This window comes from Misgurnus anguillicaudatus, chromosome 7 (assembly GCF_027580225.2).
Source record: "Misgurnus anguillicaudatus chromosome 7, ASM2758022v2, whole genome shotgun sequence".
NCBI classification, from domain to species: Eukaryota; Metazoa; Chordata; class Actinopteri; order Cypriniformes; family Cobitidae; genus Misgurnus; species Misgurnus anguillicaudatus.
In genome coordinates, this window is record NC_073343.2 from 21622285 (window position 1) to 21648960 (window position 26676).

Genomic DNA, 26676 nt, shown 5'->3' on the forward strand with positions numbered 1-26676 from the left:
AGCCAAGAAGCTGTTTCAGTCTAATTGTGGTGAATGGCTTATCAGGAAGAACAATTTAGAGCAGCAATTTTCAATTACTTCTTCCAGTTCTAGAGTTGACCTTTCACCGTTCCGATTTTATTAAGGGGTTATTAATGCCCTCTCGCCACACACCAAGTCAAACCGCAATCCATTTGCAAACACTACCACTGAGCTTTGTACAGAGACACACTCTCTTGTACAGTGCTTAGTCATTGTATAAGAAAAAGCCTTGCTGCAAGATATTCTGTACAGTGGTTTGATATTTATTATAAAGTATAGTGCTTACATATATTATTAAATATGTAATATATATTTATGCAACTTGTACATTTAATTGTGACCATGGCATTGAATTTGCATTCAGATTATAACCTTATGTGTTGAGTAAATAAGTACAGTAGCATATACAGCTAAGTATAAAAGTGTATTCAAATAGTATATAATCAGAAATTACATTGAAATTCAACAGATATACTCAATTTGATTCCAAATGGTGCACAGCCATTGTGTTTCTTTAAACAAATGTTTTACAAACAGCAACTCTTGTAGACAAGGGCATTTGCGTTGCATTTACGGAAAACTTGAATTATGGATCCACTTTGTACTTGAAAAATAACCCAACAAAAAAAATGACGTCCTACAGCACAAGGCGGGGCAGAGTAGTGGGCATCTCGCTAATCCACCTACAAACAAGAACAAAGACATGTCAGTCAAAAAATCCCAAAGCAAATGAACACTTTTACACAACAAACATTTAGCATTTCATCACTCTGCCCCTAGTATGGTTTTGTTGCATGCGAAATACAAACAATTTCAGGGCAGCAATGAAGTGGAAAATGTTTTTATATATATGAGTAAATCAGGGTTGGCTTAGGAAAGGCACTAGACCACCAGGTGTCATAAACAGGCCATTCATTATTCACAGCGAGGTTAGTATGCAATGTCAAGGGCAGACTCAATATCCATAGACCTTCCTTTCTCTGCGTCCAAAAACTCATATAAGTTTCCATTAGTATTGTACCACAGTTCCTGTCAATTTCCACCTGCATTCAATAGAATATGTATTGTCTTAAAGGGACACTCCACTTTTTGGAAAATATGCTAATTTTACAGCTCCCTTAGAGTTAAACATTTGATTTTCACCATTTTGGAATAAATTCAGCCGATCTCCGGGTCTGGCGGTACCACTTTTAGCATAGCTTAGCATAATCCATTGAATCTGATTTACATTGGTGCTTAAAAGTCCATCAATCTGGATACCACCTTCTTATACTAACACAATTTAAGCAAAATCTTACAATTTAAAGCAAAGTGTTGGCTTTAACTTTCACAGGCACGATGTATAAAAGGGTTTTTATGTTAATTGTGTAACCCCATCTTTGTTCGGCTTTGAAAAAATTGTTCAGATTTTTTGCCACTTCTTAAATACAAATTACTTGATATCGCACACAAATATTTATGTCATTTATAATGAGTATTATGGCTATCACAGACCAATGGCTCTTATAGCCTATATCAGACAGAATTTAAATCCAATCAAATGTGGCTGGAGTGGTGCTTCACATAAACAAAATATGCTGATCTTTTTGTTTTTCCAAACTATGATATAAATCTGAATTATTTTTAGAGAAATTGACGGAATGCCGTAGAGGCTGCTGATAGAGTTTAACTTACATTGAACCCAGAATATTCCTGCAGACTTGACAAATACTTTTGACGTCGACTGAATTTGTCATTTGCCTTGTGTAAATCCACAAAGACGAGCACTTTCTCAAAATCCGAGACACGTTAATCCAATTCATTCTCAATATCCAACTAAGAGTGTTTTCAAAGCTTGAGCATATGAGACACAGCACGGATAATGAATATTCTGAAGCCATTCTCTCTCTAAAAGAGATTTTAACAATACAGCCCTTGAATGACACTAATGAAAATGATTCTGCAGAAGGTTTGAGCTCAATGCAGTGTGGACAGTTAATTGTTGTTGTCAGACAGAGTGCAGGTGTGTCGCACGGCTTAGTCTGAATGCATTTGGCTTTGGCAGACAGTGAGATAGACCATTTCCATGCTTAATGAGAGAGTACAAGTGCTAAGCAGCAATGGCTTGACACTCAACATTGCTATTTTCCTTAACTTTGGCAGAGCCTTGCTGTTTTTATTGTTATTAATGATAAAATCGTATCAAAAATGTTCGGTGTTAAGCACATCAGATATTATGAAGTCTGAAAGGCTTTTGTTTCACTTGATACTGTGTTATAATTTTTTTGATGTTTTTTCTTTTTATTAAAACGTTTTCATATTTTATTTTATTTTATTTTATTTTATTTTATTTTATTTTATTTTATTTTATTTTATTTTATTTTATTTTATTTTATTTTATTTTATTTTATTTTATTTTATTTTACTTTATTTTATTTTATTGCATGTTATGCCGCGTTTACACCAGGCGCGGTAGAGGCGTAAAACGTGAGTGATTTCAATGTTAAGTCAATGTGAAGATGCGTTGACGCGCGTCTGGAGGTCTCGCGACGCGAATGAGGCGTTTGGCTTTGGCAAACAGTGAGATAGACCATTTCCATGCTTAATGAGAGAGTACAAGTGCTGAGCAGCAATAGCTTGACACTCAACATTGCTATTTTCCTTAACTTTGGCAGAGACTTGCTGTTTTTATTGTTATTAATGATAAAATCGTATCAAAAATGTTCGGTGTTAAGCACATCAGATATTATGAAGTCTGAAAGGCTTTTGTTTCACTTGATACTGTGTTATAATTTTTTTGATGTTTTTTCTTTTTATTAAAACGTTTTCATATTTTATTTTATTTTATTTTATTTTATTTTATTTTATTTTATGCTGCGTTTACACCAGGCGCGGTAGAGGCATGAAACGCGAGTGATTTCAATGTTAAGTCAATGTGTGTTTGGCACGACTCATTTGTGCGTATAGTAAGGTTACCAAATACAAACCGGTAACTCTCTTGATAAATAAACAATTAACATAAGTCTGTCACGGTCTTGTCAGACATCTGTGCTAGATGTAGGTCTGAGTGCATCTGACAGGACCGTGGCAGTATCATGTTCTGTGTGGGGACATGTGGGATCACATTCTGTGTGTGGCTTCCACATGTTCCCGGTGTCTTGTTGTTGTCATGGTCTTGCCTGACCTTGGTTATTATCCAGAGGGCAAGACCAGGGCAGCATTGTGTTTACGTGGGAATACGTGTGGGTTTCACATCACGTATGTGTGACACGTGTTCCCAGTGTCTTGTCACTTTTACCCTACTCCCTTATGTACTCGTGTCTGACGTAATTAATTATGTTCACCTGTTCCCCATTGATGTGGTGTCTTTATATTGCCCTTTCGTTCTCTGTTGTGTGCGCGTGCATTGTCAAAGTTATTTGGCTCTGTGTTCATGTCTTTCGTGTTGAAGAGCTGTTCCTGTGTTTTGGTTTGTGTCTTATCCCAGTCTTCAGTTTTCTCATCTGTTTTACCCCCACGTGGGTGTTTCTGTTTTGTATTTAATAAATCATAGTTTATTTTGGTACATCGTGTCTGCGTTTGGGTTCTCCTTTAGTTTTCCTTTTTTCGGTGTTATACACACCGTGACAAAGTCATCTTGCAAACAGACAACCGCATAGCACTTGCCCCTCCCACAAGAAGCGGATTTTGCCTCTGACGCGCGTTAAATGCTTGTTTTTTCCACGCATCTACTTCGCTCTAGACGCGCGAATGCATTCAAACTGTTCAAACAGCAAACTAGGCGCGGTACACGAGATTTTGACGCCTCAAACGCAGTTGGTGTAAATGCAGCATTACATGCAATAAATTATTATAGTAATAACAGTAAATAATGCATATTTACATGCAACTAACCCTAAACCAAACCTTTACCTAACCCCAACCCTATAGTACAGTGATTCCCAAACTTTTCATTTTGCAACACACTCAAAAATGTATAATCTATCCCGGGACCAACCACAATACTTTAACGTTTTTGTGATTTTCACAAAAGTTTCACAAAATGCCTATAAACAAACAAATATATCAAATGAAAGAACAGACCCTCTTTCTCGCTTTCAAACAATAAAATAAACAAACAAACAAAATGGGAAAAAATGCTTCATCATATCTTTATTTTTTTCTCTGTTTATAAACTCTTAAATATGGGTATTTTTCTTCAAAAATACAAATTTCTTAGCAAAAAGCTGAAATAATAGCATTTTTGTGAAGGAATTTTTTAGAGATCAGATTCAGAACGATTATCAAAACATACACAGAGTTTAAAATTAATAAAAAATTTTGCTTCAGTTTTTTATTAATTGGGTAAGTGCATTTAGCGGATAATCGCGGTATTACAGATAACCATAAAAACTCATCAAGAACAAGTTTTTTCATGCAAATGTTTTCTCTTAATTGACGAGATAACAAGATAAGTTGTCAATGGCGGGGAATGAATTAAATGAAAAATGAGAAAAATACACATTTTACCTCTTTTATAATTAAGTCGTTTTTATTTTCATTATCATTTTATTAATCAAAGTTTGATTGAAATATTAAATTAATTTATGGTATATCATATAAAAATCATTTTAGTCGTTAATTAGAATAAACTGTTTTTGTGTTATTCACCACAACAGCAAAGCGACTTTTCGCAACCCACCTTATCGCACTGTGCGACCTACAGCTTGAAAACCTCTGCTATTGTAAGTACATGTTGTTAATCATTATTACTCAGAATTTAAATGTATAATTAAACTGTAAGAAGGACATTGTAAAAGTAAGTGTAACCAAATATAATAAAAGTATCTAATTGCATTTAATTGCTTATTTAATATCTGAACTGTACAAAGATGTGGATGTTTGTGTATTTGGAAGGCAAAAGTATATGATAAACATCACTTGTAAAAAAAATAGTGTTTTTGCACATCCTTGTGGATCTCTTTGGTAAAAGTCTTAAAAAGGACAAATTATCCGAATCATGATTTTACATTTCTTTTAGTGTGTATGTTTGTATTAGTGCATGTTAGGTACAAATCCCAAAGTAAACGATGACGAGAGTTATGATATCCAACTTAAATTTCTTTTCTTGGATTTTTCTTGGGTAGTAAAGACGATAATAACTACTGTCAGTATTGCATTGGGAGTAATCTTCCAAATACGATAAGGAGCGTCACATTTCCGGTTGACGTCAAAGGTATTCAGGCCAATCACAATGTACAGGTTAGCTGGCCAATCGGAGGACACTGCGCTTTTCACATCAATTAGCTTTGTACAAATGTAACAGGTTTAAGGGAAGCAGGGGACAAAGGAGCAACAATAATGTACGGTATGTGGAAAATAATGTGTTTTTTGGAACCACTCGAACATTGTATTACAGCAAATACACAAAATAGTGTTGTTTTTAGCAATGTAATAGGGGCTCTTTAAAAGATTCAAAAACTGCCTATAGCTGCAGAAAGACAAATCTTTAAAATTCTTCTCTGCAGGCTTCAACATTTCGCTCACAGGTTCACAGGTTCAGCTGAGGCATTGAGCCATAACCCATACCTGCACAACTTGTTGTTTTGGCTGAGAAAGGGCATATTTATTTATGATGAAAATAGAACAAGAGTCTAAACAACAAGCAAAGTCTTCGGGGTCTTGCATATTTAAAGACAGCCATGCAAAAGACCTTCTCTCAGCATTCCAAATCTCCCATAACCCGTAATGTGTCTGGCCAATAAAGTTGAGAGAGCCATGAAACATTAATCCTAACAACGGTCTGCAATATGAAATGAATTTTGAGACATGAAAAACGGCTGCTTGACAAAACCTGAGATGCATATATCAAAGCTTTGTGTATTTTGGCTACGGCTATCACAAATCTTCTTTATATAATATACAGACCGAATAGCTCGGTCATTATTGATTCAGAGCGCAAAGCAACCCTTATTGTCATAGTGCCACCATGGTAACCAGACACAATTTTATCTCAACACTGTACTTTCCTCTAGGCAAGCGCCAGTAAACATTTCTTCTGTAGAGCCGATAAATAAATAAACAATTAAACAAGTGGAATGTATTGACCAACTGCCATGCACATTTTAGTTTGATGCTGTACAAGGTCTGGCTGGAGGTACAGTCCAATAAATCCAGTCTGAATCATCAAAGGAAGTTCAACTAAACACCTGCGTGTCCCAACTGTCGAACAAATCGACCTGCTGACCAGCATTCCAGGACTTTTTCCTCATGGGTTCATCAAGCATTTTTGTAGAATGACATCTACTGATACTCATAAATACTAATAGTTTTGCTTTTTACTCTTTCTTTCGTACTATTATGTCATGAAATCCAAGTGCAGACCATACAAACAACAATTCTGTTGTGATTTTGACCCAATTCAGAATAATTACACCGCTATCAAAGCTTGTGTTTTTCCAACCCTTTTTGATTTCCAGGATATAATCTTTCCTCCACTCTAAAAAATGCTGTGTAATTTTCAACCCAGCGTTGGGTCAAAAAGAGACAAACCCAACCTATTGGGTTGTAATTTAACATTGTCATGAGTTAACTTGTGATTAGTTGCAACTTAATTGCACATTTTTATCTGTTTACTTTAATTTAACACTTTCAGGTTTTTAATACTCTAATCAACATGGGCATGGACAAATATGGATGCCTTATGCAAATGTATGTTTGTGAAAAAATCAGCAAAACTAATTAAGAAAAAAATAGTTAAAGATTTTTTTAAATAAAAAAAAACACTGCATCCATACCTTACAATCACCGGTAAAAACTAATAGATTTAGCACATACAAAGTCAAAAACATTATCAATATATGTTTACACTTCAGAAAATTTTCCCCAACAGTTAATTAAACAATTACATAAGACATAACAGATTATATTGGTGTAAGTTCTTGTCAAAACTGTAATTCTGTCTATGTTAGCATACATCTGTTCGCACGCCTGTGTGCATGCTTCAGATGTGTCAGCGCGAGGAAGATCATTTTTATGTCTTATCGCTCTTAATAACTCTTTTAACATCAATCAGGTGCTGAACTTTATCTCTCTTAAAGGAATAGTCTACTCATTTTCAATATTAAAATATGTTATTACATTAACTAAGAATTGTTGATACATCCCTCTAAGCGCTGGAGCGCGCTGCGACGCTTCGATAGCATTTAGCTTAGCCCCATTCATTCAATGGTACCATTTAGAGATAAAGTTAGAAGTGACCAAACACATCAACGTTTTTCCTATTTAAGACGAGTAGTTATACGAGCAAGTTTGGTGGTACAAAATAAAACGTAGCGCTTTTCTAAGCGGATTTAAAAGAGGAACTATATTTTATGGCGTAATAGCACTTTTGGGAGTACTTCGACTCGGCGCAGTAACACCCTCCCTCTCCCATTATGAGAGTGAAAAGGGGAGCGGACTTTTCAGGCGAGTCGAAGTACTCCCAAAAGTGCTATTACGCCATAAAATATAGTTCCTCTTTTAAATCCGCTTAGAAAAGCGCTACGTTTTATTTTGTACCACCAAACTTGCTCGTATTACTACTCGTCTTAAATAGGAAAAACGTTGATGTGTTTGGTCACTTCTAACTTTATCTCTAAATGATAGCGTTGAATGAATGGGGCTAAGCTAAATGCTATCGAAGCGTCGCAGCGCGCTCCAGCGCTTACGTGCACGCACACAGATGATAGAGGGATGTATCAACAATTTTTAGTTAAGGTAATAACATATTTTTATATTGAAAATGAGTACTATTCCTTTAATAATTATTTTAAATTCAAGCAAGTTCTGCACTTTATTTTGTAATTCCTGCATGTTTTAAAACCGAAACCAAAATCTCAGACGCGCAAGAGGATAGACACGCATTTTTGTATTTTGTATTAGTACACATCTCAGAACACGTACAAATAAAGATCATTTTAGACATTTAATGACTATTTAATTCAATTTATCCAACGGGTTAGGCCTAGGGTCATAAAATTGCACGTTGCATTAATTGCACGTTAAAAAATAATGTTGTTAAAATTTATTTTTACGATAACACGTTAAATTTGACAGCCCTAAATTTAACCTATAATGGGCTCAAAAGGTCATTGTTGGGTCAAATCTAATCATTTTCTGGGTTAATTTAACCCAACATCTGGGTTTGTCCCTTTTTGACCCACTGTGGGTTGAAAATAACCTAGAATTTTTAGAATGTTATGTCCTCATCGGCTGTTTTTAAACATGTGGCCGATGTCCGATAATGCACAGCAAAATCACCAGTGTTTAATCAATAGGGGACCACCAGGTCTGGTGTTACTCATAAACCCTCGCAGTGTAAATTTAACACTGATGATTTTGCTGTGTGCTTTTATTTGCCGGTAGCGATTATAGGACGATATATATTGGTCCGTCCAAAGCAACTATATTATTATATTATTGGGCACAGCAAATATCCAACACTTCAAGTTTGCACACAAGCCAGCACATTTGTATGAATGATGCGTGAAAACTGTTCTTGGTGCACATCTTTAAAATATGAATGTGAGAAAAATGCTTTCACCAGTGTTTCACTTGGATGAGCAGCACAACATCTTCAGCAAATGCATAACCAAGTCCAGAATTCTAAATGTGTTTTACCTGATGCATCACCATATGGATGCCTGAAAATCTGGATGCGTAAATTTCATGCAACTACAATCTTTCACCAATGCTCTCACACTGTTCATGCGTGAACAATGTGTTAAGCATTTATCTTTGAGCAAAGCTCAATAGCTGCATAGATGTATGTGCATTATCAAGAAAGATTGTTTAGTTGTATGCACACTGTCAGAAAGAAATGGTCAATGGGCATCTAAAAAGTGAAGAGGACAGGGACATGATATGTATATAGTAAAGCAAAATATAGTAAACTATGACATATTATACCCAACAAATTGTCTACCAATATGTCATGATCCTGTCAGCCCTGTATGTATTTTTATGTGTTTCATGTGACAGGGTCATGGCAGCCCTCACTGTTGTCTTGTTTTGTGTGGAGAGGCACGTGGCCTGTGTTTATATTTGGTGTACCTCGTGCTCTCCTGTCTTCAGTCTTAACCCCACCCCCTTGTTTCCTTGTTATTTTCATTATTAGTTTATGCCCTTCACTTATGTTTCCTTGTTCCCAGTTTAGTTCTTCCTTATTTAATGCCATTGTGTCTGATGTCTTGTGCCGGATCGTTGTGTATCTTATGACGCCGTTGTGTGAGTCTTGTCATGTTTTACCATGTTGTGTTTGATTATTGTCATTGTTTGCCCCCTTGAGGGTGTTTTTGCTACAAAATAAAAGTCTTTTGTTCAAGAGCTGTCTGCAACTGGGTTAAGTCCTCCCCCTCACATGACACAATAAAACTGATTAAAAAAATTAAGACCAAAAATGATTTAAACACATTGATCTGACCATATTTTGCGTAAGTGTTTTATTTTCCTTAATTCGAGATAAATTTGTTCTTAAAGACTGTCTAAGTAACAAAAATAAATAAATACATGCACGGAATGCGGGTGATATGTCCAGCACAATCTACGCCCATGGGTATTATCTGTTATGAAGCAAAATAGAAATTGTGTTTTTAGCACAAATATCTAAAATGTCTTAAATCAAAATGAATTTTCTTGTCTAGTTTTTGGACAAAAAATATAAAATTTAATTAAATTTGTGCTTAACAAGCAAACAATCTGGCAGACATTTTTCTTGAATTAAAGGTGCTCTAACCGAATTCACGCGTTTTAGATCATAAAATTTTTTTGTTACATACAGCAAACATCTCCTCACAATCTGCTTGCTGCCTGTCCACTGGTCAAACTGTAAAAAAACGTGGCCAAACCTACAAACAGAAACCATAACAAAGTGTTCCAGCCAATAAACGCCAAGGAGGATTTGGGGTTGGGGGTTGGGTGTGTTCATGAAAGCACGGAAGGAAGGGGGAGGGGGAGGAGTTAGCTACGCTCCGTTTGTTTGAAAACAGTTCAAACATCAACAAAAAGTGACGTCGCACAGATTCGCTTAGAGCGCCTTTAAGTGTTTAAGAAAAAAGTAAACTTATTTACATTTTTTCTTAACCCATTGGCAGATTAATTATTTTATTTTAGACATTTTAGGAAAAAAATCAAATTTATCCTCCCCAAGAAAATGCATCTTGATTTAGCCTCTTATGGAACGGCTGAAATTCCACAAGGGGGCGTATTTATTCCTAAGACGTTGCACAATAAACGTGAAATCTGAATATATTCATTATAAATCGTGAATGAAAAGTGAGATTCGAACGAATGTCCGTTAATGAACCAATTGTATGCACTATTTATATCGTAATTCAGTCAGAAACGTCAAGATTGTGAGATGAACAAATCGTTTTGGATTAAAAGCTTGGATATTCCATTTCCTTGGACTTTTGGGAATTTATGAACAATTTGTTTTGGACAATTTCACCGAAGCGGATAAAGGGAAGATTTTGAAGGTAAGTAAATATCCTAAATAGGCGCCGCCCGGTTCCGGTAACTAACAACTAGATTACAGTTTTGTGACTCCTAAAAATCATATTATGCTTTGTGTGTGCGCTTAATGAAATTCCTAAAGTCTAATCTTTCCAACGGTGTGCCGCATGACCGTATATTTTGAAGATTTAATGCTTCAAAGTTACAATGACGTAATGCAGCCTTACGTGCAAGGGAGGGGGTGTACCGTGTACGGCACAGTGGTCCTTATCAGGTTAAGAACTTTTAGATATTTGTACTGAAAACAAGACAAAAATACTATGTAGAAAAGTCATTTTTTGCAGTGCATTAAGGTTTGCTTTAAAATTAGTTTGAAATTAAAGACCACCTATTGTCCAATTTTACGTTTTAAACTTCCTTTGGGGTGTAAGTGTGTATTAGTACATGTTAACGATATGCAAAAGGTACAAACTCCAAAGTAAACGATGACACAAGTTATCGTCTCCAACGGAAATCTCTTTTCTTGGACTACAACAAACACACAGATTGTAGGCAACAGTTTACTCCCTGGGGTTGGTGATGCAGACAAGGCTGACATTATTACAATTCCTCCCGCTTCAGACTCACAGCCTGTACGTTAACTCCTGTTAGCAACCAAATCTTTTAAACATGGTAAGGAGCGTCACATTTCCGGCTGATGTCAGAGGTATTCAGGCCAATCACAACGTACAGATTGGCTAGTCAGGGACACAGAGCTTTTCAAATCCATGCTGCATGGACCATGGACCATGCATTTCAGGAAAAGAGTGAAATCTTGAGCTACAAAAATGTACAGTATGTGGAAAATAATGTGGTTTTTAACCATAAACCACGTAATCACATTATATTATACCAAATACACAAAATAACATTGTTTTTTAGCAATGAAATAGGTGCTCTTTTTAAGCAATATAAGATCATTTTATTTTACAAAATATAGCTATGTGACAACTTTAACTGCTACAGCACATTATGAACAGGTGCTTTGTGTCATAGCTGCCAATGTATTATTTATAACAGCATGATTGAAACTTTGCATTGACCAATCAGGATAGGCCTACCTTTTTATAAAGTTCAGTACATTTTCCTCAAATGAAACACATGTTTTCTTTGTTCTCATCACTGCCAACCTCACTTTGCATCCTCACTTTGCAGTCACATTGCACTACAGTAGTTTACCAATGTAAAGTCTTCAAACAACAGCTCTGGTTTACTCGGATATGTAATCACATTTAAAATCAAGGCAGGAGATAAAGAGAAAAGAAAGCTTAAGCACTTAAAAACAAGAAAAGACTGTTTGATGTTGGATTTAAAGAGACAACTTCATAGTGAGGGTAATTGTCTAACGTAATGAGAGAGAGGCTTTGATGGATGGATTAAGACCGATTTTAAGTCTTCAGGCTTCAGTGTCCCTGCGTAAACTCTCATTTTGAGTCAGTGGCACCGCAGAGGCAGACTGCTGTTATTCTCCAGCCCTGCTCTGTCATTACTTTTCTTTTATTCCCTTTTATTTCTCCTCAGGCACATCAATATTCCATAGGGTCAGGAATCATACACTCTGCAATTCCTCCTTTTTGACTGACACCCCGGATACTATATGCTATATGCATACACACAGGAACGAATTCACTAAACTGTGCTATATTTCAGTGCAAACCACCACAATTTAGTTGAATTCTTTTAGGTACCAACTTTTGTGCTGCAAAAGTTTTTCATTGTGTTGCACAAGAACGCCATTAAAGGCGGAGTCCATGATGTTTGAAAGCCAATGTTGATATTTGAAATCACCTAAACAAACACGCCCCTACCCCAATAGAATCTGGACCTTCTGTTGATAGACCCGCCCCACACATACGCAACCCGGCATTTGATTTGATTTGATTGGCTATAAGTGTGTTTTGGTAGTCGGCCCGTCTCCTTCTCCAAACCGTTTTTCAAACATCGTGGACTCCGCCTTTAACATCGCTTCCATGAAAAGCAAGAATTTGTATTTTAATAAACTGCTTGTGTACATTTTTATTGGTCTTGCTAGCAGTTGTTCATCAACAGAGGAGCATTAGCACAAGGAATAAATCCAAATGCGTGGGGTACACAAGTTCACTTTCTGCATTTTAAAGAGCAGTCCCTATGAATTATGGCAGATTGAGCTAATATCTAATTTTTTCTCCATAGAAAGCAATGACAAATGAAATGCAAATTGAGATTTCTGCTTAACTACATTCCTTCTCAGATTTTTCCTCTAAGGAAATAATCTTACATCTGTTTCATCTAGAGTTTCAGAACGGATTACTATGATGTCTCAAAGTTGTGCTCGGATCATATCCAAGTCTGAGATTTTAATGAGAATTTTACCAAATCTTTCAAGATCAAATGATCTGACATTACTTTTTAAACTCTAAATACTATTTTCCAACAGTTGTTGTATCTTTTTAGACATATTACCAGAATCTGATATTTATGGGAAGATTGAACAGAAATTACAATATGTCGACTGTGATGGAAACATGGTAAGACTCTTGGCACCGATGACAATGAACAAAATGGCATCTCACATTTCACATTTGTTTTCGATGAAAAGCTTGTTCATGTCGATAAGAGTCTTGAGTGAAGTTCTGTCAAAAGTGAATGACTAAAAATTCAAACCCACGAACTGTGCAGCTGTTTATTATTGCCATTACTTGGCACAAAAACTTAAAGTTCAATCAATGCTGATATAATGTATGAACGTCAAAAAGCCAAACATTAATGGCTATAACTTGTACTTTCACAAAACCTGCAATTTCTGATTGGAAACGCTTCGTTTCACAGTTAGATAATGGATTACATACGGATTATGTATGTCTTGCATTTTTAATAACGGGCTGCTTGGCGCATGAAGAAAAGAGGACAAGAATCATGGGAAAGTTTGCGACCCTGAGCGGGCATGGCCTCCGGGAACAGCCCATTAGTTCTGTAATTACAGCCTGGGTGTGATAACTATGCTACACTCCAGTACCCACCACACAGAGGCTTTATTGCAGGTGTACATTACTTAATGCCTTCATTACCAAAGACAATCACTTAATTATATAGTCTGAGGAAGAACATCAAATGCACGTCAGAATCAATTTAAAGACTGATAATGAAGGCGGTAAAGCCGTTTATTGCCAAACTGACAAGCACGTCAGCTGGATCAAAGCTTCTCCGGGAATCCCTTCAAAAGCTTATTAGATATTGCCTCATTGTGCAGAGCCGATTATCGTGTTTAATCAATGAGCCAAAGATATTAGAGATAAAACGACTTACACCTGGATTCAAACCATAAACTCATGTACGTCTGGTTGTGCATTAAAGGACAAGGTTGCATTGGAATCCATGATGGATCTTGGAATTTGGCATATGTGTTTTCTACGTGACAAATGCACAAATGCTATGCACAAAACTATGTGTTATATTTAACTCATGCTGGTTAAATATTGGACAGTACACACTGATGGGTTAAAAATGACCCAATGCTGGGTTGTTGTTACAGCAGTTGGATTAAAACTGGAGTGTGTAATGACTTATGCTGTGCTATTAGCACATAATGTTATGCATTTCTCCATCTAAATGTACTGTAAATTAAATCCAATGGAGACATAATGCATCAAAATGAAAACTACACAGCAATTAAAGGTGCATTGTGTACATTTTAAGAGGATCTATTGACAGAAATGCTGTATAATACACTTCAGTATAAAGACCTTGCATAATAAACTGTTACTGTATGCGAGTCCCCTTACATGGAAGTTGCTATTTTGCATTACCATGTTTCTACAGTAGCTCTAAACGGTTTCATCGCGTTGTCTCAGACGTTGACATCTTTGACATGTGACGGCTACCGTAGCTTCTCTATGTTTCGAAAGTGAGGGATGAATGGTGGCAATTCACAAACTCATTACTAGATGCAGATTAAATCTAGACACAGCACATTTAATACTCACCATTGTCAGTAACTGTAGTTACATTCTAAAGGGGGTCGCACCATGAATATAAAAAAGAAAACATATTTTCTATAAATGTACGCACACCGGTGGCTGTCGGCTGTGACTCTGGACGCTGCTCAAATCCTTCTTGCGCCACAGAGCGCCACTCACATAGTTTAACATTAAATAACATCATATTTGTCCCAAATCGTTAGCGAATTTTAAAGTATAATTTGCATTTCGAAGTAGAGACAGGGTTGCTTTATAACTCGCAATGTATAACTAGACCATCCCTCGCAGCCTCAAAACACTACCGGCCCTCCGGGAAATGTCCCGACTCTCCCGATTGCCACTCCACTACTGCCTCAGAGTTGTCCTAGATGCGACACTACGTGGCATGCGCTTTTCGTCTGGTGTGCGACCCCCTTAAGAAATGCTCGGTTAATTGGATCAGAAAGGGTCAAACCCAGGGTTAGAAAATGTTTATATTTGACTCAATAATGCGTAAAACAATACAGCATTTTAGGTTAAATTACATCCCAACATAACCCAGTATTTTTTTATTTAAAGACAACTTCAATTGCACAATTTCATATGGAAGAGATTAAAGGTGCATTCATTGTGTAACTTTTAGAAGGATCTCTTGACAGAAGTGCAATATATTATACATAACTATATTATCAGTTGTGTAGAAAGACCTTACAAAATTAACTGTATTGTATTTATTACCTTATAATGAGCCGTTTTTTGTCTTCCATTACAAGGAAGTCACCATTTTGTGACGCCATATTTCTACAGTAGCCCTAAATGGACAAACTGTTCTATAGAGCGCGCTTTTTCACTACGTTGTAATGACTTGTAAAGACGGAAGCAAACGCAGGTGTAAAAAATGAAACAATGTTTATTAAATATAAACAAAGAGAGAGTATTCAAAGTCAAATGCGGAAGTAATCCAGTCCGGTGTTGTTGTTGGCAATGGTGACGATGACTACGGTGGAAGTTGGTGTTTTGAGTGCGACGTTGGTGGAGTGGTGAGCAGTGGTGAAATCCAGGCTGACACGGAACATCCACACGATGACGACGACGACAATACACATCCAACTGAAACACGTAATCCAAAGCACAGGGAACAACCAAGCAACACGGAGACTGAGCAAACAATAGAATCTGGCAGGGAACAGAAAGTCAGGTGAGTATTTATGGAGATGATGTAATGATGAACAGCTGGAGCGAGACAATCAACACACAGGTGAAAGGGATCGCTCTAACGAGCACATGGCAGGGTAAGTGAACAACACACACACACAAACATGACACGGAGGAAAACAATGGATTTTCCTACCGTGACAGTACCCTCCCCCCTAGGAACGCCCCTCGGCGTTCCCAGCCTGCTTTACCTGTTGATTGAACTCATCAATAAGGCGGTGATCCAGTATGTCCCGAGCAGGAACCCACCTTCTCTCCTCCGGACCGCAACCTTCCCAATCCACCAAGTACTGAAATCCGCGTCCCCTCCGTCTGGAGTCCAGAATACGGTTAACCGAATAAGTGGTCTCCCCATTAACGATACGAGGCGGAGGGGGAACCGGGGTATGCGGATTAAGACGGGAAGAAATCACCGGTTTAATTTTGGAGACATGAAAGACGGGGTGAACCCTCCTGTACGCAGGAGGAAGGCTAAGACGCACTGTTACCGGATTAATGATTTTGGTAACAGAAAACGGGCCAATAAATTTGGGAGCAAGCTTATTCGAGACGGAACGCATCGGAATATTCTGGGTAGAAAGCCACACTCTTTGACCAACGACGTATCGGGGAGGCTTCGACCGGTGGCGATCGGCCTTGGCCTTGGTGCGTGACCTTGCCTGGAGCAGAGCTCTGCGAGCTCTGATCCAGGTGCGGTGGCACCTCTGGACTAGTGCGTTTGCGGAGGGAACCGACACCTCGGATTCAGTACTGACAAAATTAGGTGGTTGGTACCCTAAACTACACTTAAATGGAGACATGCCCGTAGATGACACCGGCAGAGAATTGTGTGCGTACTCCACAATTGAGAGTTGCTGACACCAGGACGAAGGATTCTTGGAAACCAGACATCGCAACACCCTTTCGACGTCCTGATTGGCTCGCTCGGTTTGACCGTTGCTCTGGGGATGAAACCCGGATGAAAGACTAACAGTCGCCCCTAGCAATTTGCAGAACTCTCGCCAAAATTTGGACACAAACTGGGGACCCCTGTCAGAGACCACGTCTGTCGGGAGGCCATGTATTCGGAAGACGTGGTCAATGACAGCTACCGCTGTTTCCTTGGCTGATGGTAATTTGGGCAAGGGAATGAAATGGGTCGCCTTCGAGAACCGGTCCACTACGGTCAAAATCACAGTATTACCCTTAGAGGGTGGGAGGGCGGTAATAAAATCTAGCGAAATGTGGGACCAGGGTCTCGAAGGGACAGACAGCGGTAAAAGTAACCCATCTGGAGGACGATTGGAAGTCTTACCAACGGCACAAACCGAACAAGCCAAGACGAAGTCGTGGACGTCACGAGCCATACCAGGCCACCAAAATCGTTGCTTGACTAGAAACCTAGTTCTACTAACCCCTGGGTGACAAGCAACACTGGAACTATGACCCCACTGGAGAACGTCTGACCGTAACCCTTCCGGCACAAATAAACGGTTCGGTGGGCAGCGAGCCGGGGGCGTTACCCCTTCTAAGGCTGTCAAAACCTTCGATTCGACCTCCCATCTGAGCGCAGAGATAATGATTTTCTCTGGTAAAATAGGCTCGGGAGTAGCAGTACGATCGGAACGCTCAAAAAGACGGGATAAAGCATCGGGTTTGATGTTTTTGGAACCCGGCCGGTAAGAAAGAGTAAAATCGAAACGTCCGAAAAACAATGCCCACCGAGCCTGCCTGGAGTTAAGTCTTTTGGCAGTTCTAATGTATTCGAGATTCTTATGGTCCGTCCATACAATGAAAGGTACACCCGACCCCTCAAGCCAGTGACGCCATTCTTCCAGTGCTAGCTTGACCGCCAACAACTCTCGATTGCCAATGTCATAATTAACTTCCGCAGGAGATAAACGATGGGAAAAATATGCGCAAGGATGAACCTTTCCGTCTGAGGATGCGCGCTGGGACAACACTGCTCCTACCCCCACCTCTGACGCGTCGACCTCCACTATGAATTGACGCGAACGATCAGGGGTTACAAGAATGGGAGCTGAAACAAAGCAGCTTTTCAGTTTGGCAAACGCAGCCTCAGCTGCGTCTGACCACCTGAACGTCAAACCAGGGGAAGTCAAAGCGGTCAGAGGTGCGGCTAGTTGGCTGAAATTGCGAATGAAACGCCGGTAAAAATTGGCGAACCCCAGAAATCTCTGCAGGGCCTTGCGAGACTCTGGGGATGGCCAATCTACCACAGCCTTAACTTTCTCAGGATCCATGCGAACACCCTCAGTCGAAATGATGTGTCCTAAAAAAGAAACAGACTGTGCATGAAAAACGCATTTTTCCGCCTTGACAAAAAGCCCATTCTCTAACAACCGCAGAAGCACTCGTCGTACGTGTTGCAAATGTTCCTGGAGAGACGAAGAAAAAATCAATATGTCATCCAGGTAAACATATATGAACTGGTCTACCATGTCTCGCAACACGTCATTAACGAGTGCTTGGAAGACTGCCGGCGAGTTCGTGAGACCGAAAGGCATCACGCAGTACTCAAAATGGCCACGAGGGGTGTTAAACGCAGTCTTCCATTCATCCCCCCTCCTGATGCGAACCAAATGATATGCATTACGTAAGTCCAATTTAGTGAAAACGGACGCTCCCTGCAACCTCTCGAAAGCTGAAGACATCAACGGCAAAGGATAAGTATTCTTTACCGTGATGTTGTTCAACCCTCGGTAGTCAATACAAGGTCGCAAGGATCCGTCCTTTTTCCCCACAAAAACGAACCCCGCCCCCGCTGGAGATGAGGAAGGGCGAATGAACCCCGTTGCCAGAGAATCAGAAATATATTTCTCCATGGCCTCCATCTCCGGAACAGACAGAGAGTATAACTTGCCCTTAGGCGGAAACGTACCTGGCAATAAGTCTATCGCACAGTCATAGGGACGATGAGGAGGAAGAGAATCAGCCCGCGACTTACTGAACACCTCCTTCAGGTCATGGTACTCCGCGGGCACGGTAGACAAATCCACTGCTTTCCCCTGAAACACAGACTCAGACACAGAAACACAAGCAGAGACAAGACAGGACTTATGACACTCCTCGCTCCAGCTGGTAACAGAACCCAGTTTCCAGTCAATTCTTGGGTTATGGGAATGAAGCCACGGATGACCAAGAACTATGGGAGAGAGAGCAGTGTCAGTAATAAAAAATGAAATAGTCTCTGTGTGGTTTCCGGAAGTGATGAGTGTGATAGGTGCTGTGGTGTACTTGATAGTGGGTAACTGATGTCCATTGAGGGCGAAGGGCGCAATCTGGTGGGTGAGTGCAGTGAAAGGTAACTTGAGCTTACGTGCTAGTGAGCTGTCGATGAAGTTGCCCTCCGCCCCCGAATCCAGAAGTGCGTGCCCCGAGTGTGACATAGTGGACCACCGTAGTCTCACCGGAAGGAGAGTGGATGTAGTAGAGGTCTTCTGTGCGGAGATCCTGCCCGATAGTAGCCTCTGTTTTACTATCGGGCTTGGTCTTTTACCGGGCACCTCTGACATTGGTGACCCGACTCACCACAGTATAGGCAAAGACCCAAGGATCTCCGCCGATTCCTCTCCTTCCAGGGTAACCGAGCTCGACCCACCTGCATGGGTTCCGGATCTGAGAGACCACCGGCGGAAACTTCGATGGGAGGATCCGTGGACTCCGCTTGACGTAGGGGCAGAACTTGAGTCTTCCTTCTGGCAACGGTAGACAGGCGTGCGTCAACCCGGATCGCCAAGTCCACCAGACCGTTGAGCGACTTCGGTAATTCCGCCGTGATGATCTCTCGATGGATCCGATCCGCCAACCCATGCAGGAAATGGTCCCACTGCGCTTCCTCGTTCCACCTGCACTCCGCCGCCAGGGTACGGAACTCGATGGCATAGTCCGAGACCGACCGCTCCCCCTGCTGGAGATCCGTGAGGAGCCGGGCGGCCTCCCTCCCGGCGACGGAGCGATCGAAAACCCTCTTCATCTCTTCGGAAAGCGAGGCGAACGAGGAACAACAGCTGTCGTGGTTTTCCCATACCGCCGTCCCCCAGAGGGCAGCCTTGCCCGAGAGCAGTGAGAGCGTGAACGCCACTTTGGTCTCCTCGAGCGAGAATGTCCGGGGCTGTTGGGCGAAATGTAGAGAACAATGAGAGAGAAAAGTACGACAGTAGTTGGGCTCACCGGCATATTTCTCCGGGATCGGCAGTCTCGGTTCCTGGATGAAACTACCCCCTGGAGGTGAAGATGGTGCGGGCGGCATGGGTGGCGCAGTGGGAGGCGTGATGTTCGGAGATCGCTGAGAGAGCTCGGAAACCTTCGCCACCATTGCCTGGACGGCCTTCCGCATGTCCTCGATGGTTTGATCCTGATGATCCATACGAGCCAGAGATCGCTGGAGAAACTCTTCCAACCCGGAGATCGGCTGGCCACCTGCAGCTTCCATGTTGGCCAGATTCTTCTGTAATGACTTGTAAAGACGGAAGCAAACGCAGGTGTAAAAAATGAAACAATGTTTATTAAATATAAACAAAGAGAGAGTATTCAAAGTCAAATGCGGAAGTAATCCAGTCCGGTGTTGTTGTTGGCAATGGTGACGATGACTACGGTGGAAGTTGGTGTTTTGAGTGCGACGTTGGTGGAGTGGTGAGCAGTGGTGAAATCCAGGCTGACACGGAACATCCACACGATGACGACGACGACAATACACATCCAACTGAAACACGTAATCCAAAGCACAGGGAACAACCAAGCAACACGGAGACTGAGCAAACAATAGAATCTGGCAGGGAACAGAAAGTCAGGTGAGTATTTATGGAGATGATGTAATGATGAACAGCTGGAGCGAGACAATCAACACACAGGTGAAAGGGATCGCTCTAACGAGCACATGGCAGGGTAAGTGAACAACACACACACACAAACATGACACGGAGGAAAACAATGGATTTTCCTACCGTGACATACGTTGCATCAGACAAGGACGTGTTTGTCCTGTGGCGGCTACCGTAGCTTCATTATGGGCCCTATTTCAACGATCTGAAACGCAAGTGCGAAGCGCATAGCGCAATCTTGGGCGCTGTTGCTATTTTCCCGGCGGGAGAAATAACTCGTGTCAATAAGGTGTTGGTCTGAAGTAGGTTCATTATTCATAGGTGTGGTTTGAGCGTAACGTCAAATAAACTAATCAGAACGCTATCTAACATTCCCTTTAAACGCAAGGGCACAAGTTCCATGGCGGGTTGCTATTATTATGAGGGATTTACCAGGGGCACGCCAGGAGCGGTTCACAGCCGAGGAGACCCACGTTCTTGTAAGAGCAGTCAAAGACAGAGAAGTTGTTTTGTATGAGGATAGGAGAAACCCGCCCGAATCAGCATCGGTTAAACAGGCGTGAGAGGAAATATAGCCACAATTGTCTCATCAGCTGGCATCCCCATCGTTGCGCCAAGCGCTACAATGATGTCAGGAGACGGGGGAATCCCAAGCTTGCCAGCATAAATCGGGCACGACGTGTAACGGGAGGTGGATCTGCCTCTACACATGACCTGACTCCAGCAGAGGACATTGCTGCGTCCACCCTCACCGCTGAAAGGGTTTGGGGGCTTTGAAATCGGACCCAAGAAACGCAAGCAAGGTCCAACCACAAAGTACACTTACAAATCAAGTTCATATACATTAAGGTTTCTCATGAAAACATTTTAATTATTATTTACATAAAATAAACGTAATACAGCCGCACAACAAACTTATGAAAATACTTTAATCATTATTTGCATGAGAATTTTTTAACGCAACCACACAATAAATAAAAACTATCACCACAATGCTCACCACTATGATTTCCCTTATGTTTTATTTTTTTTTTTATTGTAACAATTTATGATTTGCAAAAATAACTATTGCATCTGTGTAGATTAGATAAGCAAAGTGTGTGCGCGTTGTGCACGCTATACATTATGGTCAAGCATGCGCCCTTAAAATAGCATAATGAACCACGGGCAACGCGCCACTGACTTTAGACTAGTTTTTTTTTTTCAGTGGCGCAATTGTTTTTTGAAACTGCAAAATAGCATCAGGGATGGTTTGCGCCGGAACACGCCTCCTTTTTTGCGCTGAACCGCCCAGGCAGTCACTAGTTTGCCGACATGTGTCTGGGGAGGGAAAAACCCGCTGTGCGCCGGTGCAAAATACGAATGATACATGCGTCACTGACAAAGCCAATTGCGCTGGGTGCAAGATAGGGCCCTATGTGTTTCGAAAGGTAGGGTGAGCTGTGGAGTCACCACTAGATGCCGCTAAAATCCACACACTGGTCCTTTAAGGTTATCCATTTTTGAAATCCTGTGAGGGTCGGTAAAAACTGTTTCTTCTGAATAAGCTGTACAAAAATTTTGCTTTTAACTGTAAAACAAATGTTGGAAGCAATTATCCTGAACACCAGGGGTGCAATTAACATTAAAATTACACCATAATTGTAGCTCCACTTGACCAATAGAGTAACCATGCCAACAATAATGACTATGACACATTTGTGGATTATGAAAGCAATAAGTGTCCTTTTTATATTCACTTCTATTATTTAAAAGTCATCATCATTATTTTTCACTGAATAACAAATTAACCAAATATTATCAATTATTATGTGGTGCATTACACCTGGTCATATTATATATCTATGCATGTCTTTAAGTCTGTAAAATAGTAAGTACCCGACTCATTTTGTATCAACTTTTTCAACCAAATTTTATAAATGTATAGCAGAGCATGGCGCTAACAACCCTGCAGTAGTTTAATTCCCAAGGAACAAAGGTACTGATAAAAAAATGAAACATATACCCATTGCACTGTAAGTACCTGCCAAAATACATACATATCAGTGCAGATTATGCCAACTACCCAGGTGGGGCTTTCGAAGCTGACTCTTTATTTGTCTCAGAGTTTCTTCCTTAAAGGAATAGTCTACTCATTTTCAATATTAAAATATGCTTAGCGCCATTCATTCAATGGTACCATTTAGAGATAAAGTTAGAAGTGACCAAACACACTAACGTTTTTCCTATTTAAGACGAGTAGTTATACGAGCAACTTTGGTGGTACAAAATAAAACGTAGCGCTTTTCTATGCGGATTTAAAAGAGGAACTATATTTTATGGCGTAATAGCACTTTTGGGAGTACTTCGACTCGGCGCAGTAACACCCTCCCTCTCGCATTATGAGAGTGAGAAGGTGAGCGGACTTTTCAGGCGAGTCGAAGTACTCCCAAAAGTGCTATTACGCCATAAAATATAGTTCCTCTTTTAAATCCGCTTAGAAAAGCACTGCGTTTTATTTTGTACCACCAAAGTTGCTCGTATAACTACTCGTCTTAAATAGGAAAACGTTGATGTGTTTGGTCACTTCTAACTTTATCTCTAAATGGTACCATTGAATGAATGGGGCTAAGCTAAATGCTATCGAAGCGTCGCAGCGCGCTCCAGCGCTTACGTGCACGCACCCAGATGATAGAGGGATGTATCAACAATTCTTAGTTAAGGTAATAACATATTTTAATATTGAAAATGAGTAGACTATTCCTTTAAATCTATCTTTAAATATATTTACTTGCCACTCTCATCTTTTTATTTTCTAACTAAATCGTTTCCTTGTAAAGCTGCTTTGTAAAATTGTAATAAGCACTTTAATAGGAATTCCATGTGTTAAATATTTGTATGAAATAATAAGAAACTTACTGTAAAAGAATTAGTACGATGAGCATAAAGCCAGCCATGACGATATAGGGCATGCCAGGGAATGTAGGCAGGGTCAGGGGGTAGAGGCCATTAAAGATTGTGGAACCAATAAGGATGCAGGTCGCTTCCACTGAGGCAGAGAAGGAGAACATGGCACCTGAGGACATCAATATTCAGGTCAATGAGGACATGAAACAGACGTCAAGAGAAATTCAGCTGAACCAGGCCCAGGTGGATAGGATTAATATTTAAGTAAATTTACATTGCATTTTACACAGACTAATCTTTTGGCTCGGAGTAAAATGTGAGGCGCATATAAATAATACAAAACAGTAATATTTCAGTCTCTCTTTTAAAGTACTGGTCCACCATAGTAAAAAAGAAAACAGAGAGAGTATTAGGAGAAATCATAATGCTCGATGATTGACATGAAGTTGTTTGTAGTGAGATTTCTGTTTATGCTCATTTAAAATAAGTTACTGGAACATATTTTTTCCTTTGTTTCCCTATGGATAAGAGCTTTACAGATTGATGTAATTTAAAAGGACTTTAAATTTTATACATGCAGTTTTATGCAATCATACATTTACTGTAATTAAATCATTCATTTGATTTAAAGGCCACATAAGCAGTTGTTAGCTGTTAAAGTACCCTTATATAATCATACTTAAACGTCATGTTGTCCACATAAATGTCTTCCCATTACATTTAAAATGATGCATAGTCTCATAAAAAAAAAACATTTTTAACCATTCAGGAGTGCATTTTCCAAAAGCATTGTTCGCCAACTATGATCGCAAGCTCCATTGTTTCAGCATAGTTTAAAGGTGCAGTGTGTAGATTTTAGGGGCATCTAGCAGTGAGATTGTGAATTGCAACCAACGGCTCAGTCCACCCTTCACCGAAATGCATAAAGAAGCTATGGTAGCCACCACAGGACAAACATGTTGTCATCTAAGATAAAATACAGTAGTGACAAAATGGCTCTGTAGAGCAGTTTGTCCGTTTATGGCTACTGTAGAAACATGGTGGCACAAAATGGCAACTTTCACATAGAGGGACCTGCAGTGTATGGCTAAAAAAATATTTAATAGTAAAAATTATTAACTTTAAATTATTCTATTTGCTGTTTCCTGGTATCAAAAAATGTATTTGTTTAGGAAACACAAACGTCTGTGGGCCCCTTTCCCCCCTCAAAATTGTCATAAAATGGTTTAGTCCGCCCAAATTATATAATCCAGGCAACACAGCTTGACTTCACTTATAGTGCCGGCAGAATATCAACTTGACTGACAAGGAAGTGAAAATGCTTAAAAAATCTGGAAGTCAAAAACGGAAAGAGAAAAAAATAAGAAGTGAAAGAGGCAAAGGGTCGACATTATGTTACCAAGGTGGGTTTGTAAGTAGGCCTAAATTGTTAGTGGACCGCCCGTCCGTGACAATGATCGTAGCCTACGGCACTTTTCTGTGCTAACGCACACACTTTGTACAGAAGGCCCCAGGTCTCTACGGTAGCATTTTTCGACAAGTAAGCACGTTTATTTATGCACGTGATTTATTTAGACAAAGTTATTGCAAATTTCAAACTGTCAAAATGATGCCTTGTTCATTCTAGTGTTAAAGATAATTACCACACTGCAAAAAATGAATTTCAAGAAAAAATTCTTAGTATTTTTGTCTTGTTTTCAGTCAAAATATCTAAAATTGCTTAAATAAAGATGCTTTTTCATGATGAGCAAAACGACCCAAGAAAATAAGTCTAGTTTTTAGACCAAAAATATTACATTTAAGGGATTTTGTGCATAAAACAAGCAAAAAAATCTGCCAATGGAGTAAGCAAAAAAATCTTGAACATTTTTCTTAAACACTAAATTCAAGAAAAATTTGCTTACCCCATTGGCAGATTTTGTTTTATGCACAAAATCTCTTAACAAGAAAAAAATACTAAATTTTTTTTCTTGAAAATCATTTTTTGCAATGCATAAGTTTAAATGTTGCGGTTAAAATGACTACTGGTGGCCGTTCTAGTGTTAAAAGTGCATGATAAGGGAACTCAATTTTCTGGAAAAAATAACAATACACAGTTTTAGTTAAACATTCAACACTGCAAAAAATGACCCTCTCACTCAGTATTCCTGTCTTGTTTTCAGTAGAAATATCTAAAAATTCTTAAATCAAGATGCTTTTTCTTGATGAGCAAAACGACCTAAGTAAATCAGTCTAGTTTTAAGACAAATTGATATACAATTTAAGTGAAATAACGAGCAAACGAGCAAAATGATCTGCCAATGGGGTGAGAAAAAAATTGTGAAATAAGATTTCTTTTTTCTTAAACACTTAATTCAAACTTAAATAAAAATTTTCTCACCCCATTGGTACTCAAAAGACCATAAAAGCGCAGGATTTTATGTAAATTAATATGAAAAAAGTCTCAGCTGGGTTGGGGGCCCTGTCAAGATTCTTTTCATGGGGCCCAAAATCCTTAGCAGCGCCCCTGGTTAGAAGCATAGATCCTTTTTATTATGACATGTAGACTGGCATTGATCATGCTTTAAAACAAAATTAGCAAGCAACATGCAGAGCATCCTATATCCATCATTCTTAATATATGAAAAGTCTGGTTCCAAAACGCAATAAATCCATTTTGACTAATTTCTGTAAAAACGTGTTTTCTATACCAAGAAAGTGACAAGATGAAAACCACTATTTTCTGTTACAAACTTTCACATAGGCATCTTTAGGTTATAATAACATTAAAATTCAAATCCATAATTCGATTTTCAAAGATTTATTAATCCATGACAAGTTTTTTTTTCAAAATGCTATAAATCTATTAAATCAATATTATAAATGTGCATTCATCTTAAATGCAGCCATGTTATATTCATTTAGTTGACTAGTGGTATACACTGATTAAACATTAATGGCATTAATAAAACCACTTACTTTGTCGTATTAAGAACACTTTCATTGCTGCTGTCATCCTTGGGACGTCGTCACTGAACTTTTTTGTTTTGGTCCTGCTCAATTTTCGTTGACTTCGAGTAAAATAATGGAATCGTTTTTCCGTCGCCCAAGTGGTATACGTTTCTTCCCCGCCACAGAAACCACCACAGGTTTTTCAATGCCATCAAAAGTATTATTTTGTTTTTGTCTTGATCACGAAGTACAAAGTAGATGATGAAAACTAAGATTCCGTGTAAATTCAACGCGCCGCCATTGTTGTTTACAATGCGTGGAATGGTGCGCTGTGATTTGTTGAGTGGATTTATTGCATTTTGCAAGGAGGACTG

General features: G+C 39.4%; 1 protein-coding gene across 1 annotated transcript in view; it reads right to left on the reverse strand.

The window, feature by feature from the left end:
* Positions 1 to 339: 339 nt before the first annotated feature.
* The window catches only part of LOC129417857 (proton-coupled folate transporter), an 86786-nt gene continuing 60449 nt past the window's right edge, over positions 340 to 26676 (reverse strand). The window contains exons 6-7 of the mRNA XM_055172722.2: positions 23384 to 23540; positions 340 to 704 (exon numbers count right to left, since the gene is read on the reverse strand). Of these exons, the coding sequence (XP_055028697.2) occupies positions 659 to 704; positions 23384 to 23540 (203 nt within the window). The 3' untranslated portion in view covers positions 340 to 658. The remainder of the gene's footprint in view (positions 705 to 23383; positions 23541 to 26676) is intronic.